This window comes from Equus przewalskii, chromosome 17, assembly GCF_037783145.1.
Source record: "Equus przewalskii isolate Varuska chromosome 17, EquPr2, whole genome shotgun sequence".
In the NCBI taxonomy this organism is placed as follows: domain Eukaryota; kingdom Metazoa; phylum Chordata; class Mammalia; order Perissodactyla; family Equidae; genus Equus; species Equus przewalskii.
In genome coordinates this window covers 54,162,023-54,176,410 of record NC_091847.1, presented here as the reverse complement: position 1 = coordinate 54,176,410, position 14,388 = coordinate 54,162,023, and the positions used below count along the sequence as shown (strand labels likewise).

Sequence of the window (14,388 nt, the reverse complement as noted above, 5' to 3'; positions counted from 1 at the left end):
GGTGGCTCAGTACCCCGCATCCACACGAACCCGGGCTAGGCGCCGCCTAGGCAGACACGCTGCTCTTCTCCTCCCCAGGCGAGGCAATTACATTGTGACACAGCGCAGGTCCGGCCCTAAGGTGGAGCTTCCAGCTCACAGACCAGGCTGGTCACCCCGGGGGAACCCCACCACCACCACCACCACCACTACTTGTGGCCTTGGTTCCGTCCACGGACGCAGCAGAGGAGTCGCTACTTCCTAGAGCCAGAAAAGGCTGGCACCTGGAGCAGTCTCCCCTCTCTGTGTCTTGGGCACTCCACCGGGTTCTCCACGGCCTGGAGCCGCCGAGACGCTGAGCCGCTGTTTGCCGTGACCTGTACGCCTCCGGATCTGGACATGGCCCACGGATTCCACAGGCCCAGTGACCGCCAGGCCGCGGCTTCCCGCGGCGTCTCCAAGAAGGCAGACGGGCTGCCGAATCAGTCCTGGCCAGGCTTATCTCGGAGACGAGGGAGCTTGTATTTTAGAAATAGTAAACCAGGACAGGTTCCCAGCACTTTCGGAGCGGTCAGATAGAATTTACGGTAACAAGTCTGCATGTGGGAAGAACAGTTAAGCTCCCGGCCAGGGCCAGCGGCTGGCCTCCAGCTCCTGGCCTGCACCAGCCCCCACCACCCTCTCTGAGCCTGGCTTGCTCCCCGGAATCCAGCACCATGCGGGGTTTTCCATCCTATCCCCAAAGTCTCGCTTTCATGACCAGTTCTGCTTCTTAGTGGCATCCTGCAGGGAGCAGATGCCCAGTGGCCACTTGCAAGTCTTGGACAGGCGAAGGTGAATGTGCCCGGCAGCCGCAGAAGAGCCAGGGAGAAGAGGGTAAGCTTCTCCGCATCCCCACTCCAGAGGCACTGGAAAGTCCTGGAGGACAGATCACAGGCTCGAACCCCCCCCCCCCCCCCCCCCCCCGGCCTGTCAGTGAGCCCCTCCATTTGTTCACCTGGCTGGGCCTGGCTGGAGGCCCTCTCGGGGAGCCTCTTGGAATCGGACCGTGGGTGCCCCCAGTCCACCCCCACCCGGAGGACCCCGCCCCCTCGCCTCTCGCCAGGGGCCGAGCAGCCAGGCCACAGCAAGTGTTAATCTCCAGCCAAAGAGGGGGGCCGCTTTGCGGGAATTTGTCTCCAGGAAAGGATCTAAGCCTTCTTCAATCGGAGCATATGTTCATAGAGCAATAAACCGGAAAGATTTACAGTCCTCGCCCGGCCCCCAACAGCCTCGCACCCTTTCAGGAATTACTTACGATGATTTATCACACCAACCCGGGCAATTGTCACACTGATAAAATAGCCCGGGCTAGTGCCCGCCAAGCCTGGGCCTTGGGAGGCAGTTGGCTGCCGGGCTTCCAGCGGGGCTGGGGAGGCCTTTTGCGGGTTCCTCTCTGGGCCTACCAGGGGACGACGAGGTGATTGTGGTGGGTGGGGTTGGGGGTGGGAGGGGAGCCAATTCTCATTGAGAAAAACGCAAGCGGCTCAGAGAAAGCGCCCGGAATCTCTGCCGGAGTCACTTGCAAAGCACATAAACATTTGTCATCTTTGAATAATTGAATTAATGTGTTATTGTTTGAATGTATAATTCATAACGGAGGAAACTTTGTCTCTGTCCTGATGGGGAAATATACACACACCAAAAAAGAAATGAAAGCACACACAATCCCAAAACAACCACCAAAGGCAGCCAGCCCCAGCTCGCCGAAATCATGCTTGAAGCCGATGAGAGGGAAGAAGGCGAATAAAGAGGCTCTCCTCCTCGGCATCTGGGCCGCAGTTGGGAGCTGGAGGAGGAGAATGCCCGCTGCTGCCCCTAGCCCACATCACCGGCAAGCTGGGGGTGGCGTGTGCTGGGGTCGGGTGGGAGCGAGTGGCTCCTGGGACCTCGAATCTCCTTGGGGTGCGAGATGAAAAAGGCTGCAATGGGAGCGAGCAGGAGAAACAGCCTTTGCATCTCACCCTGGCCTCTCCCCTGTATCCCTTCCTTTAGGTTTCCCCTCGTCCTGGGGTCTCCCACTCGGGCGTCAGGGAATTCTTCCTCCTGCCTTTATTTTAGATCTTCCAAAAAAATTAAAAATACAAAAATAAAAAGGAAGAAGGGAAAACTTCTTGCTGGGGTGACAGAAGCAGCAGAGCTTGGGTGCTGAGGGAGGGGAGTGGGAGAAGCAACTCGGAAATCATTATCTGTTGGTTAAAACCTGCCTGGGGTAAAATTTCAACTCGATTTTATAGCCTTCTATTATGACGCAAAGAAAAATTTACGACCCTCGCTTGAAAAGAGGGCCGGGGCCTTTTCTCACCGGTTTAAGAATAGGCGGCAGATGCCGTGACAGCGACCATTGTTCCCGGTAGACACAGGCGACCGGGCAACCTCGGCCCGCGTGCGCCAGGCGCGTCCCCCAGCCGGGCGGGTTTTTTACAACTCCTGTTGTCTCAGAGCAGCCCGCACGCACCCTCGCCCCTCGCCCCCCGCACACCCTCACCTCCTCACACACACCCTCTCTCTGTCACACACACACACACACACTCGGCCACTCTCAGTAATTTTTCATAAGTGCAAAGCTTTGCTGAACCAAAGGTCACCATCCAAGCCACTAACAACTTCTCGCCCGCGCACGGTTCCAAATCAGGAAGCAAAGGGAACTATTTGTCAGAGGCCCTGACAGCTAAGTTCATTAAGGATTTAAATCTGCAGAAATAAAAGTCGCCAAAATATTTACCTGCCGGCCGCGCGCCCGCGCCGCCGCCCGCCGGGCCGAGGGTGGAGGCCCGGAGCCGCGGCCCCCCTCGCGGGTGGTATTCTTGGGATCCCTGCACTTTCCAAGTCGGAGAGAGCCCTTTGCGTGGCAGATTAATGACGACTCCGTGTTTCTTAAGGGACGTGCTGAATTAATTATTTCTCCAATCACGTGGTCGGGACTTGTAGAAATCTATTCTTATCATCTTCCTCGCACTTTGAAAATTCTCTGGGTTATGAAAGGCCCTCCCCCGGCTGCCGGCGAGCCCCGGCCGTCCAGCCCGGCGCGGGGGGCAGGGAGGGCTCCCCAACATGGCGGGCGGGCGGGCGGGAAGCGCCGTCTGCCGAGGGTCCCGACTTACTGTACTGTACTCAGGCGGCTCGGCTACGGACGCGCTTGCTCCTCATCCCTGCCCGCGACTCAATCCACACAGCGGTATTGATGTATTGGTGGGCACGGGAGGAGCCATTAACCAGAAGACGGGCAGAGGACAATCATAAAATGTGTCTGAATATTTAAACTTCTGTCTGCGCACTTATAAATACACATGTCCACGCGTCTGAGGCGAGCCTTTCCATATATTAAGGACACATGTCTGATTTTATGCATTCTGCTCATTTCCTGTCGCGGGCAAGCCCCCCCACCTATTTTGGGACTCCCGTCTTGGCCCCCTCTTCCAGGCAGAGGCCAAGGCGTGGAAAGGCCCTCACGATAAAAATAGCGCACGCCACTTTTTATAGTGGGGAGTGTTTATTGTCGTCTGGAGGGCGGAGGGGCGCTGGAGGAAGGAGGGGCAGGTGCTGGAGGCCCCAGTGGTGCTGAACAGCTCAGGAAAAGTAGAAGGAGCCCGAGATGGGAGGCCAGAGGGGTCAGGTGGGAGCAGCCAGTGGCCAGCGCTGGCTCGGCCCAGAACCCAGCGCCCCGGCACTCTCCCAGACGTGGCGGGTGGGGAGGTCTCTCACCCACCACTTCACAAAGAGAGACAGGAAGGGGTCTGGGGCTGTATGACAGGGGCCACGCAGAAAGCCAACCTGGAGACTCCTTTTAGCCTGGGAAGTTACTTATTTTCCTTTAAAAAGTAATGCCCACCACCTTCCCTGAGCCTGAATCCAACCCAAGGCTTCCCAATACTCACAAAATATGGTGGCCAAATTGGGAGTGTGTATGTAGGGGGGAGGGGGTAATGACAGAATTGCTAAGTCTTACAGTTTAACCTTCACACGCCAGGCATGTTGCAGACAATAAAAGATGGCTTATACTGAATGTCAGCTTTTAGAAGACTCAATGAAGAAGGCTGCTGTGGAGGCACCAAACAGGAGGGAGATTTCGCTATACCTTTTATTATTTCAAATATAGATCAATGAATTACATCAAAACTACAGGCAACAATTAGTATAAATAATACTTTAATCAGTGGCAGCAGAACATTGGTCAATTCTATTAAAAAAGCATCTTGTGTGAACAGACACCATGGGGCTGACTGACCATGTCCTTTCCCAACAAAAGGCTGCAGTGGACAAAGTGAGGTGGGAGTGTGAGGAGCAATGTCCTCCGCAAACACTCCACTCCCCCCGAACACGGCTTTAGGAAAAAAACACCAAAACAAACACTTCTGGCTCATATTTGGGGGAACAAACTGGAAACAAATAAAAGCAAATGGGCATGGAGCCTTTCCACATCCAGCTTTCTCCAGAGCACGTTCCCAGATGGAAGCTCATTTCCTTCCCTGCCCTAGGTGGTTGGGGGCCCTGCTTCTTCCCTGCCCCACTCCTGTGGGCCCAAATGGACGCTGGGGTCCGATTGGGACCTCAGGGTTGAGGGCTGCCCTCTGGGCCATCCAGGCTCCATTAACATTTCAAAAGACAATCCCTGGAAGCTGAGAAGGAGAGCTGAGACTTATAAACAAAGAAGTTGTTTCTCTGATTAAGTTACTTTCCAAGGAGTGGGGCTATGTTTGAGAAGGAGCTTGGGTTTTCTTCATCAAAACATGCCTCTTGGCTGTTCTCTGCAGCAGGGGTGAAGGCAGTTAAGCAGTTTTGGCGTTTGGTCTGAAGCTGGAGTGAATAACCTGAACTTTTGGGAAGGGGGTAAATCTATATAATAATCTTTATAATATATATGTCCTTGGATGTTGTGAAAATATATACTTTCCCCTGCTGCCAAGGAGAAGGTTCAATGTATTCACAGATTTGGGTTTTAGGAAAGAATCTTAGCAACTTTGCAACTTGCCTAAGGATAGCGGCTCTTTTCAAATGCTACATCCAAAGACTGCTCTCCATGTTAGAGGGGAAAAAAGAAGAGAAGGGTAGTTAGAGTCCAAAAGGTTAAGGGTTTAGAGGTCAGTCCTCCCAGCTGAAATACAGCTAATCGAATAGAAAATTTGTCCTCTGGATGAACCTGATTCTGTAATTTAGCCGAACTTCAGTAAAATACCTTTTCAGCTTCTCAACGTGAGGGCATCAGAAAAAAGACATCTTGACTATGTATGAACTCTGTGCTTTTTGTCATAGAAACAATGATGCGAATAATGCAGGAATATCCATCTTTAATATCCCGACATGGAGATATTCAAGTATTGCCATGTGCAAGTCTGAGAGCCAGGCTCACCCCAAGGAGGAACAAAGAGCTGTCCCCAGGATCTAATACAAAAGACCAAGGCTTGGAAGATACTTTGAGAAGTGGAATTTCAGCCTAGGGACTCCAGTAAATACCTGCCCTCGCTCTCAGGAGACACCGAACCAAAGAACACGCCTGAAGAGAAAGTCTTTTTTTCCCTCTCTACTTAGATATATTTTTAAATTACCTCTGAAACCTTCTAAAGTGTTCTGAAGCACTGAAAAAATAGCCCAATTCTGAATCTCCCTTTCAAGCTCACCCCTACTGCCTCCCTGCTTTTGTCACTTTTCCGTAGCTACTCCAGGGGTTTCTTTTTGGAGACTGAGGCTTTGGGGTTTAAACTTCCGAAGCCCTCTTTCATTTGAGTATACAAACTCTGGTCATTGCCTTTGACTGTTTCCCTCTTATGCTTAGGGTCAGCATTTTAGAAAAATGAGCTTTGAACCATTCTCAGGCAAGGCATAAGAAAAATGACTAAAGAACATCTCTCCTGTTGTTTGAGTGGTTTTGAACCACTATTCTCAAGACAAGGAAGAGGGCCTGAAAACTTTCATACTTCTACCATTTCTGCTTCTAATTGGGTTGAGAAAAAACGGGTTGTGAAAAACTTAGATATGTTTAAAAGATAACAACTTCAGGGGAAAAAAACCCTAAGACCAACTTTGGTGGATGTCTAGAATCAGTTTTTTCTTTCTTTTTTATAGCAAGACATCCTCACCTACCACTTTCTCCCTACTGCACATCCCTTCTCCCATATAGCCCATACACCAGTTCCTATAAAATACTGATATATGGGGTATTCGGAATCCAGTTGGAACAGAAAATTCAGTCATTATCTAATGACCCAGAACATAGAGGTTTTGTTTTCTTTCCCCAGAAGGAAAATGTTGGACCATTTGTTTCTTTCTTTTTCCCCTTTCCTTTAATCACCCAGAACTGGTTGTAAGCACACTGCTGAAAAAAGCACATGTGGAAATATATTTTCAAGAACTCACTTTGAGCGGACCCTTGCTTCCCTCTAGAAGTGTAAAGCTGCCCCCCCCCCCATTTCCGGGGAGTGGGGAGGGGGTGGAGTTCAAAATGCTGGCTACAGCCAAAAGTAAGTCCACACATCTCTGATTCTGCTCCCCGAAACTCAGCCCCTTTCACCATCTTAAGATTTTTGGCATTAAGATGTCAGTTATTTCTGTATCCCACTCCCCAACAAATAAATATGTAAGCAAATATAATCTAAACATAAAATAACCCGTTTCCACTTCCTTCTTTTCTTTGGGCATGGGGCCACTGGGAGCAAACTATTTTTTTTTTCACACGGGAAACTATAGAGACAATCCAGAAAGTTCAGAAATCCTGGCCCAGCTCTCCTGCTTCCACTGAAAGCACCTAGCACAAGGGTGGCCAACCTTCTGCCTCAACTCCCCCACATTATTAAACCACAAAGATCCCTGGAGGGGTGGAGTGAGGGAGGATGTTCAAATTCACACTGGGATAAAGCATCCAACCTTCAATTGCAAATTCAAAATCCAACAGCAGAGATTTTCATGAATTTAATGACTCGCCAAGGTTTTGTGTTCTCAGTAGCTCCTGCCATATGATAATATACTTAGAGAGAGAATCCCGCCCCCCTCCCACCCCCATCCCCGCTCCAGGGAGGGGGCTGCCCTCGGGCAGGATGCTAACCTAGTCCGAGGGCGGCCTGCGTGTCCCAGGTCCACCCCACAGTACCTTAGAGCCCAGCGAGGTGACAGCAGGCCCGGCCTGCCCCCGCAGCTTCGGCTCAGCCGGGAGCGCAGGGAGGAATGGGCCCAGGGTCCCCACTTCTATAAGGTCGTCAGGTCCGTGTGGTGGTCCTTGGCCAGCGGCTGCAAATGCTGGCCAGGGGCAGCTGAGGAGCAGGAGGAGGAGGAGGACGAAGACGACGATGAGGACCTGCCTTTGGTGTTGGGCAGCTTGTGGTCTTTTTTCCACTTCATCCTCCGGTTCTGGAACCAGATCTTGATCTGGCGCTCCGACAGACACAGGGTGTGAGCGATTTCAATCCGACGGCGCCGAGTCAGATACCTGTTAAAATGAAATTCTTTTTCCAGTTCTAGGACTTGCTGCCGGGTGTAGGCCGTCCGAGACCGCTTGGGCTCCCCGCCGGTGTAGTTGGGGTTCACTGCGAGACAAAACACAGCACAGTCAGGTCAGCGCGCGGCCACTAGCTAGGCCCCTCGCCACCGCGCTCACTTCCTGGCGCGCCCCGAGGCCCGCGCCCTCCCCGCGCTCCCCAGCCCGCTCTCTTCCTCCCTCCCGCCCTCTCCCTGGCGCACAAGCTTCCTCCCACCCACCCCCGCACCCCCACCCACTTCCCAAGGCTGGCCGGCAGGCGGGGATCCCAAAAGGCGCTCCTATCTCCCCGGCCCACCGCCAGCCCCGGAATTCCCAAGCATTTTGGAAAGCCGCCTCTCCTCCACCAGGTTCCCTCCGCTCTGAAAATGGAGTCCTCCCCCACCCCACCCCCATCTCCACCCCCTTTTGCGCCCACAGCCAAGCAGCCAGCCACATGGTCCCGGCCTGCTCCCTCGGCTATAAAAATTTATGGAGAGAGTAATTGCGGCGCCCATTGAAGCCCCACTCGCCCCCACCCACTCGCAACCCCTCCCGGGCCCGGGCCACCGGGCTGGGGTGGGGACTGAGCGGTCGCTGGGCCGGTGCCTTACCCGAATTCACGTGCACCTTCTTCATCCATGGGTAGACCACGGCCGGCTGCTTGAGGGCCGTCCCGGGGGGCGGCTGCTTGGGGCCGCCCGGCTGGCTGCAGGCCCGGGCGCCGGGCAGGGGCGCGGGCGGGGGTGCGGGGGGCGCGGGGCACGGCTCTCCTGGGGCGCCGTAGTGGCCGCTGGGGCCGCTGGGTTCTGGCCCGTGACCCCGCGTGGGCAGCGCCGATCCGGGCCCGGGGCCGCCGCCTCCGAAGGTCTGCTCACCGAAGTCGGGCCGCGGGTAGAGCCCCGGGGGCTGGAAGTCGGCACCCTGCGCGCCGCCGCCGTAGTAGTCGGCGCCCTGCTCGCCTAGGTAGCCGCCCTGCAGATATTCCTCGCACGGAGGGAACTTGGGGTCCACATACTTGGAGTTCACCAAATACGAACTCATGGCCATTAATTTCAGAAGGTAGAAAATACTAATTTTTCTCGTGTTGTCTTTTTTTCTCCTTCCATAGGGCCCTCCTACTTGCTGTCAACTGAATAAAGTTGGTGGCCATGTGACCAGTCCAGCCAATAGCAAGGGAGCGAGTTTATCACCGGGTTGGTGAGCATCTCATAATTTTCACAAATTTAACTAAATAACATACGTGTAATCGAGTGACTCGCCATGGCACATTTGAGGGCCCCCGCCAGATGTGAATGTTAGTTCTAATCCCCAGCACCCTCATTCGGTGCAGGTAACCCCAGCTTTTGTCCGCCACTGAGTTCGCTAACCTGGAGTGCCCTCTCTACTCACCCCGCCTGAAAGCAGCCCCCCAAAGCGGGCACAGTTCAAAGGGGACTGAATCCCGGTATCTGTCCAGGTGCAGGGCTCCAAAGGCGAGTGAGTGAGGCGGCCTGTGAGTTGGGCAGAGGACCCCAGGCAGACAGGTTCCCGCCTGCCCAGCCCGCGGGAACGGGGACTCTGCCATACAAAGGACGAGTCCCGGCTTTGTCTTCATCAGGGTCACCCAAAAGTTACCACAATCTGGCTGGCGTGAACCAAATTAGGCAATGAGTAATCGCCAAGCTTTCTGCGAGTGCCCAGGCCGGGGTGTTTCTAGTCAGAGTCGGGCTCTGCCGCGATGGCAAGAGGCCCTGCTGGCCCTGCCTGTGCAACTGAGGAGTGGGCCAGGAATGCCGTGGGGGCACCGCCATCTCACCCAAATGGGCCCCGAAGGACCCTGCACGCCTTCTTCCCGGCTCCCCTTCCTCGCACAGGGCAGTCAACGGCCAGTGAGCCCCCGCATTGGACACCCTCCAACCTCAAGCTGGAGGGCAGAGCTGGGGTGCTACCTGGCCTCCCACCTCAGTCCCGAGTCTCCCAAAATCTAGCCCTTTGGCCCTGCATTCATACAACCAATTAAGGGTTTACACAAGAGCCTCTGTTTAAAGGTGAGGGTCTTCTCCAGGGAAAGGCTGCTCTCTGCCACCAGGCTCCGTCGATCCTCCTGGAGTCCAAGGTAATAAAACAGAAAGAGAAGACTGACCCGCGCCGGCTGCCTCTGGCCTCCACTTCCCACTCTGGCTGTTTTGGAGAAACGTGAAGTTTTTGCATCGACCATATATTCCCCTAGAATCGAATCTGTGACTATGTGGATACCACACAAATTCGGTTCTACAGGGTATATATAGACAACGTTACTACCTCCGGGTTCCACCCAGAGCAGGTACCCAGACTGCTGCCAGCCTCGGTCTCTTCCTCGGAGCGGCCACCGCACGGACTCAGCCACCCGCACTCTCAGAGACGGTTCAGGTGGCCTGAAGGACTTGGTGGCAATTTGCAGCAACGAGTTCCCCATCCTTGTACTGGGGCTGAGGTTACCGAGCAGCCAAGGAGCCAGGAGAGTCTTCTTAAGAGAGAAAGAAGAGAAAAAAATAATCCATCCCAGAAATGGCGGCTTTATTACCCCCCTCCCCAGATCCAAATATTCTCCCCCCCTCCCTTATCAAGTGGTATTTTCCAGAAAGGAGCAAATCCCTCAGTGGCAGAAGAAAAAGAGGCAAGAGGGGAATATCCTCTGCCCATTCTTTTTCCCACTGCCGAGGCAAGCCAGGATGGTTACCGAAGCTAGTTCTCCCAGAAGTTGCGCATTTACCTTCCTGGGCCCTGAGCCCGGCTGGCCTCTCCGTCCTGTCCGCTGCTGCTGCAGACCCCACGGCAGGCGCTGCTTGCAGGCATCCAGCTGCCCTGGGCCAGGGCCAGCGCACTAATGGTGAAGGGCAGGGCGAGGGGTCATTCGAAATCATTTACAAACATATCACAAAGTTTCATTATTTTTGCTTTGCCGACAGCAGCACACAAGAGTACAAAAGTTCACGAATTGCGCCCGCCGCCAGCGCCTCTGCGCCATCTGGGGCTCACCCCTTGGTTCAGGGCACCAAGAGCACAGAGGCACTCAGGGCCAGGATGGAGTTTGGGGGCAGAGGGATGCCCGGGCTTCAGTGGGGCTTTTGGATCCCTGAGCATAGGCCAGAGGTGTTGAAATTTTTTTTTGATTGTTTTGATTTTCCCCTCATGATTCAAAAATCAGTTTCAAGCCTCAGCCTGGGCCTGGTGGGGTGGAGAGGGGAGCATCCATCCCCTCTGCCCAGAGCCTGGCAAAATTGGCTGCCTGCTTCTACTCCGCACTTTGCACTTGCACACCCCTCCCCCCTATCCTTTGGTTCCAGTGCTTTGGCTCTTTTGTAGGGATTTCCTGGGTGCCAATTCTAACAAGAGCTCCGAGGCTGCCCCATGCCCAATTCCCTTGCCCCAAGGGGGTTCACCTCAAATTCCCCTAATGCCAAGTGCTCCCATACACCAGCCTTCCTGGGGACACTGGGCCTGGGCTTTATCCAGACAAATTGGGGGAGCCTGCTGGGCCAGGTGGGGACCCGGGTGAGGGTACACATTTTCATATTTGTTAGACTCTGTGACCTGCATTTCACCTTATTGCTCCACTTGTTCAGACAGGTCAAAGCCAACGAGTTATTGATGAACAAAAGCGTTAAATATTCACCTCCCGCTCGACTGCCCATACAAATGCTTTTGATCTCTCGATCTTTTTGTGCTGTGTTCAGCTACAGGGTGCCGAGTGTGGGTTTGCAAGGGAGGAGCGCAGGCAGAGATAAGCACCCAGAGCCAGGCATGGACAGGAAGGGGGGCAAGACCAGGGGGTCCTGGCGACACCAGGTTTTCTAGCCTGGAGCTCAGAGCCCGTTTCACTTGAGCCAGCCTGATTCCTAGAGGGGAACCATGTAGTGGGCAGAATCTCCACTTCTAGGGGTGAGCCCAGGCCCCAGGGAATCAACCAGGTTGCCCAGCCTGTAGGGCAAAGAAACCTGGCCCAGGGCCAAGTCCCAGCTTCTCTGACCCTGGAAAGAGGGCGTCTCACCAGAGAGGGAGGGTGCCTGGTTCCCACCGCTCTCGCATACTCCATCTTCCATTAAAATAAAATCATCTCCGTTTTGCAGTGAGGGAGGGGCCGTACCATCATCTTAGTGAAATCTTCTTCCTGGAGGCTTCACGGGCCTCCTCAGAAATGTACCTGTCCGCGGCACATACAACTCAGATCCAAACTTCCGAGTCCAGGACCCCAAAAATCTATGCCCCCACCGCAACCCTCCCACCCCCCAAGTTTGCCTGCAATACCAGCGGCTCTGGTGCGGGAAATTCTCGAATTGTAATTACTGAGAAGCAGAGGTGAATGCTCCTCATTCAGCCGGTGTCCCCAACCCAGAGCCCAAACGACGGGGGCTGGGGCCAGGGGAGGGGCGAGGAGGGACTTCCACGTAAAGCTCAGAATTCACAGCCCTTCCCGGAAGAGGGCCAACTGAAAACACCCGTAGCCATAGAGGGTTGTTTTTTGTTTTTGTTTTTTTCCCCTTCTTTTCATTAAAAACAAGAGAAGATTGGCCTAGGCTAGACCGGGTTAAGCTGGGCTGGGCTGGGCTGCGGAGGGGGATCCCGTTGCCTTGGTGTTTAGCAGGTTGGTTCGAGCAGAAGGCAACGCTCGCCGCAACGTGTTAATAGGGCGGGCTGCTAATTAGCTGCAAGCTCTTAACAGAAGCGTACACTGCGGCAGAACTGCACCTGTGCGAGCTGGGGAGGCCTGGAAAGGCCCGGAAGGTTCCAGGGAGGCCCAAGGGGACAAGGTCGAGAGCTCGCGGCGTTCCCTTGGTTAGGTGACTGTGAGCTAGGCCCCAGAAAAATTTTCTGGGAGCTCAACTTAAGAGCCGCCACCTCCAAGGGAGCTCCCCTCGTATCGCCAGGCCAGGGGAGGCAGGGCCGTTCTCCCTTCCACCCACCCCCTAGCGTGGCCCTCGCCCACCACCTCTCCAGCTATCGGTACCGCCTCTTCGCGATTCGGAAGAAACGGGAAGGTACTTACAGCGGCGGTGTCTCATGGTCCCGAACCTGTTGCAATGAAAACGAGGGTCACTCAAATTCCACAGGATAATAAAGCAGAGATAGATGATACACAGAAAAATGACAAGGCCCAGACACCCCACCAATACCCAGACCTCCTTGCTTCGGGTGCCCGCCCCCAGGAACTGCGCCAAGTTCTCCGCGGAGCGAGAGACCGCAGTCTTCAAGGGCAGACCCACGGAGTAGGAGAGTATGGCCCCTACCACCTCCCCCACTCCATGCATCCTTGGGCAAAACCTTACTGGTTGCTTGGCCCGACTCAGGCTGCCTGTAACAGGGTTTCCCCAGTGGGAAAACGGGAAGCGAGGAGAAAATAGGCCTTTGTGTGTTTCCTTCTGCACAATCGGCCGGGTGGGCTCAGGTCCACTGGGGAGGGGGCAGCCGCTGCATCTGTCTCCCGCCCCAGCTCCCCGTCAGTCTTGCGCTGGGAGCAATTCAGCCCCCTTTTCCAGGTTCAGATCGGTTTCAAATTCCCCAGCCCCAACCAGCACTCCCAAAACCTGTCTTCTTCCCAAAGAAGGACCACGCATGGCTGGGACTTGCCTTCCCACTTCTTCTCCAATTCAAAACAAAGAGCAATTTCCAAGGGAAATGAGGACCCAAATGATAACCAAGGAGGAGGAAAATCGATGGGTTTAAAGGTAATTGGCAATGCTTTAGAATGTTATCCAGCTCTATGGATATGACATCATTTTGTCAGCATTGCTGCTGGAGAACCCACAAAGCAATCTTACAAAGCAGCGGTCCTCACAGGCGCCGGGGTCCTGCTTTAAGTTTTCTATCTCCTCTAGTTTTATTCTAGGATGGTAGGCTTCTCTGAGAAATCTCAGAGGCAAAGCCATCTCCATCCTCATCCTTTCTCTCTCTCTCTCCACCTAGACTACCACAGTTTCATCCCACTTCGGAAGCAGATGCTCCATTATGGGGAGGGGAGAGACAGTAAGTCCCTCTTGTAAAGTGGGAGCCCTCAATTCCTAACTTTCTATGCCCGGAGAGAGGGGAGAAAACCAGAATTCTCATTCCATTTGTTAATTTGGGTTTAGGCTAAAATTAGAATTAACTTCGATGGGACTTTTCTCCACCCCAGGCAGACAAGACCAAGAGGAGGCAGAGAAATCCCCCACCCCTGGAGTTGTCGTGGAAAAAGTAATAAGTGACTTACTGGCTTTCTCTCCTAGCGGGCAGGGGAGCTGGGAGGAGAACTGTCTCCTTCTGAGCTCGGTGCTAGCTGGAGCCTCTCCCATTCCTATCGCTGCTCCAGGAACCAAGCATCTGCACTTGTATGCTCTTAACCTAATTTATGGTGGGAATTATATTTTGGCTTGTCAACTCTCAAGCCATAAAACAAAGTTTATTGGAATCACGTGCTCATAAATAGCCACTCAGGTCCCATCTCTGCAGAACCATAAATAACCTTTGGCTTTAAACTTTTATTCACTAAATAAAGGTTCACTGCAACTGTTCCCTCACATTTAAATAGTTCCAAATATCCAGGATGCAAGGGGTATCAGATTCATATCAATACCCCGTGCTTTTCATATAGCATCTTTTCAGAGCCGTCTGTTTAAGTTGGGAGATAGTACAATTTGGAAAAAGCTGGTTGGTGGGCATGTCTTATGGTTCTTTGGCTGCATTCTCTGTGAGTACCATCAACTCCTTTATTTCAATCATTTTCTAGCTCTAGATGTGGTAAATAAATAAAGAGGAAAGTCAAAGGCTACTTCTTACTTGCTTATACTAGAAGTTATTTGAGATTTTGTTCAAGCTCCAATAGAAAAAGGGTGGTTAGGGAGAGGCTGGGTGGGCTTGGGGGTGGGTTGGCTGTTGGAGTTAACACTTGGCTCTGTATTGTTGTAGATGGGCTCAGCAAAAGCTGA

The 14,388-nt window shown here is 53.6% G+C and overlaps 1 protein-coding gene across 1 annotated transcript; it reads right to left on the bottom strand.

The window, feature by feature from the left end:
- Positions 1 to 4,081: 4,081 nt before the first annotated feature.
- HOXD4 (homeobox D4) lies at positions 4,082 to 8,666 on the bottom strand. Its single transcript, XM_070580260.1, has 2 exons — positions 8,080 to 8,666; positions 4,082 to 7,535 (listed from the first exon to the last, which is right to left on the bottom strand). Exons 1-2 carry the CDS (start codon positions 8,513 to 8,515, stop codon positions 7,198 to 7,200), a joined length of 774 nt encoding a protein of 257 aa, XP_070436361.1. The 5' UTR covers positions 8,516 to 8,666; the 3' UTR covers positions 4,082 to 7,197.
- Between the last annotated feature and the right edge of the window lie 5,722 nt (positions 8,667 to 14,388).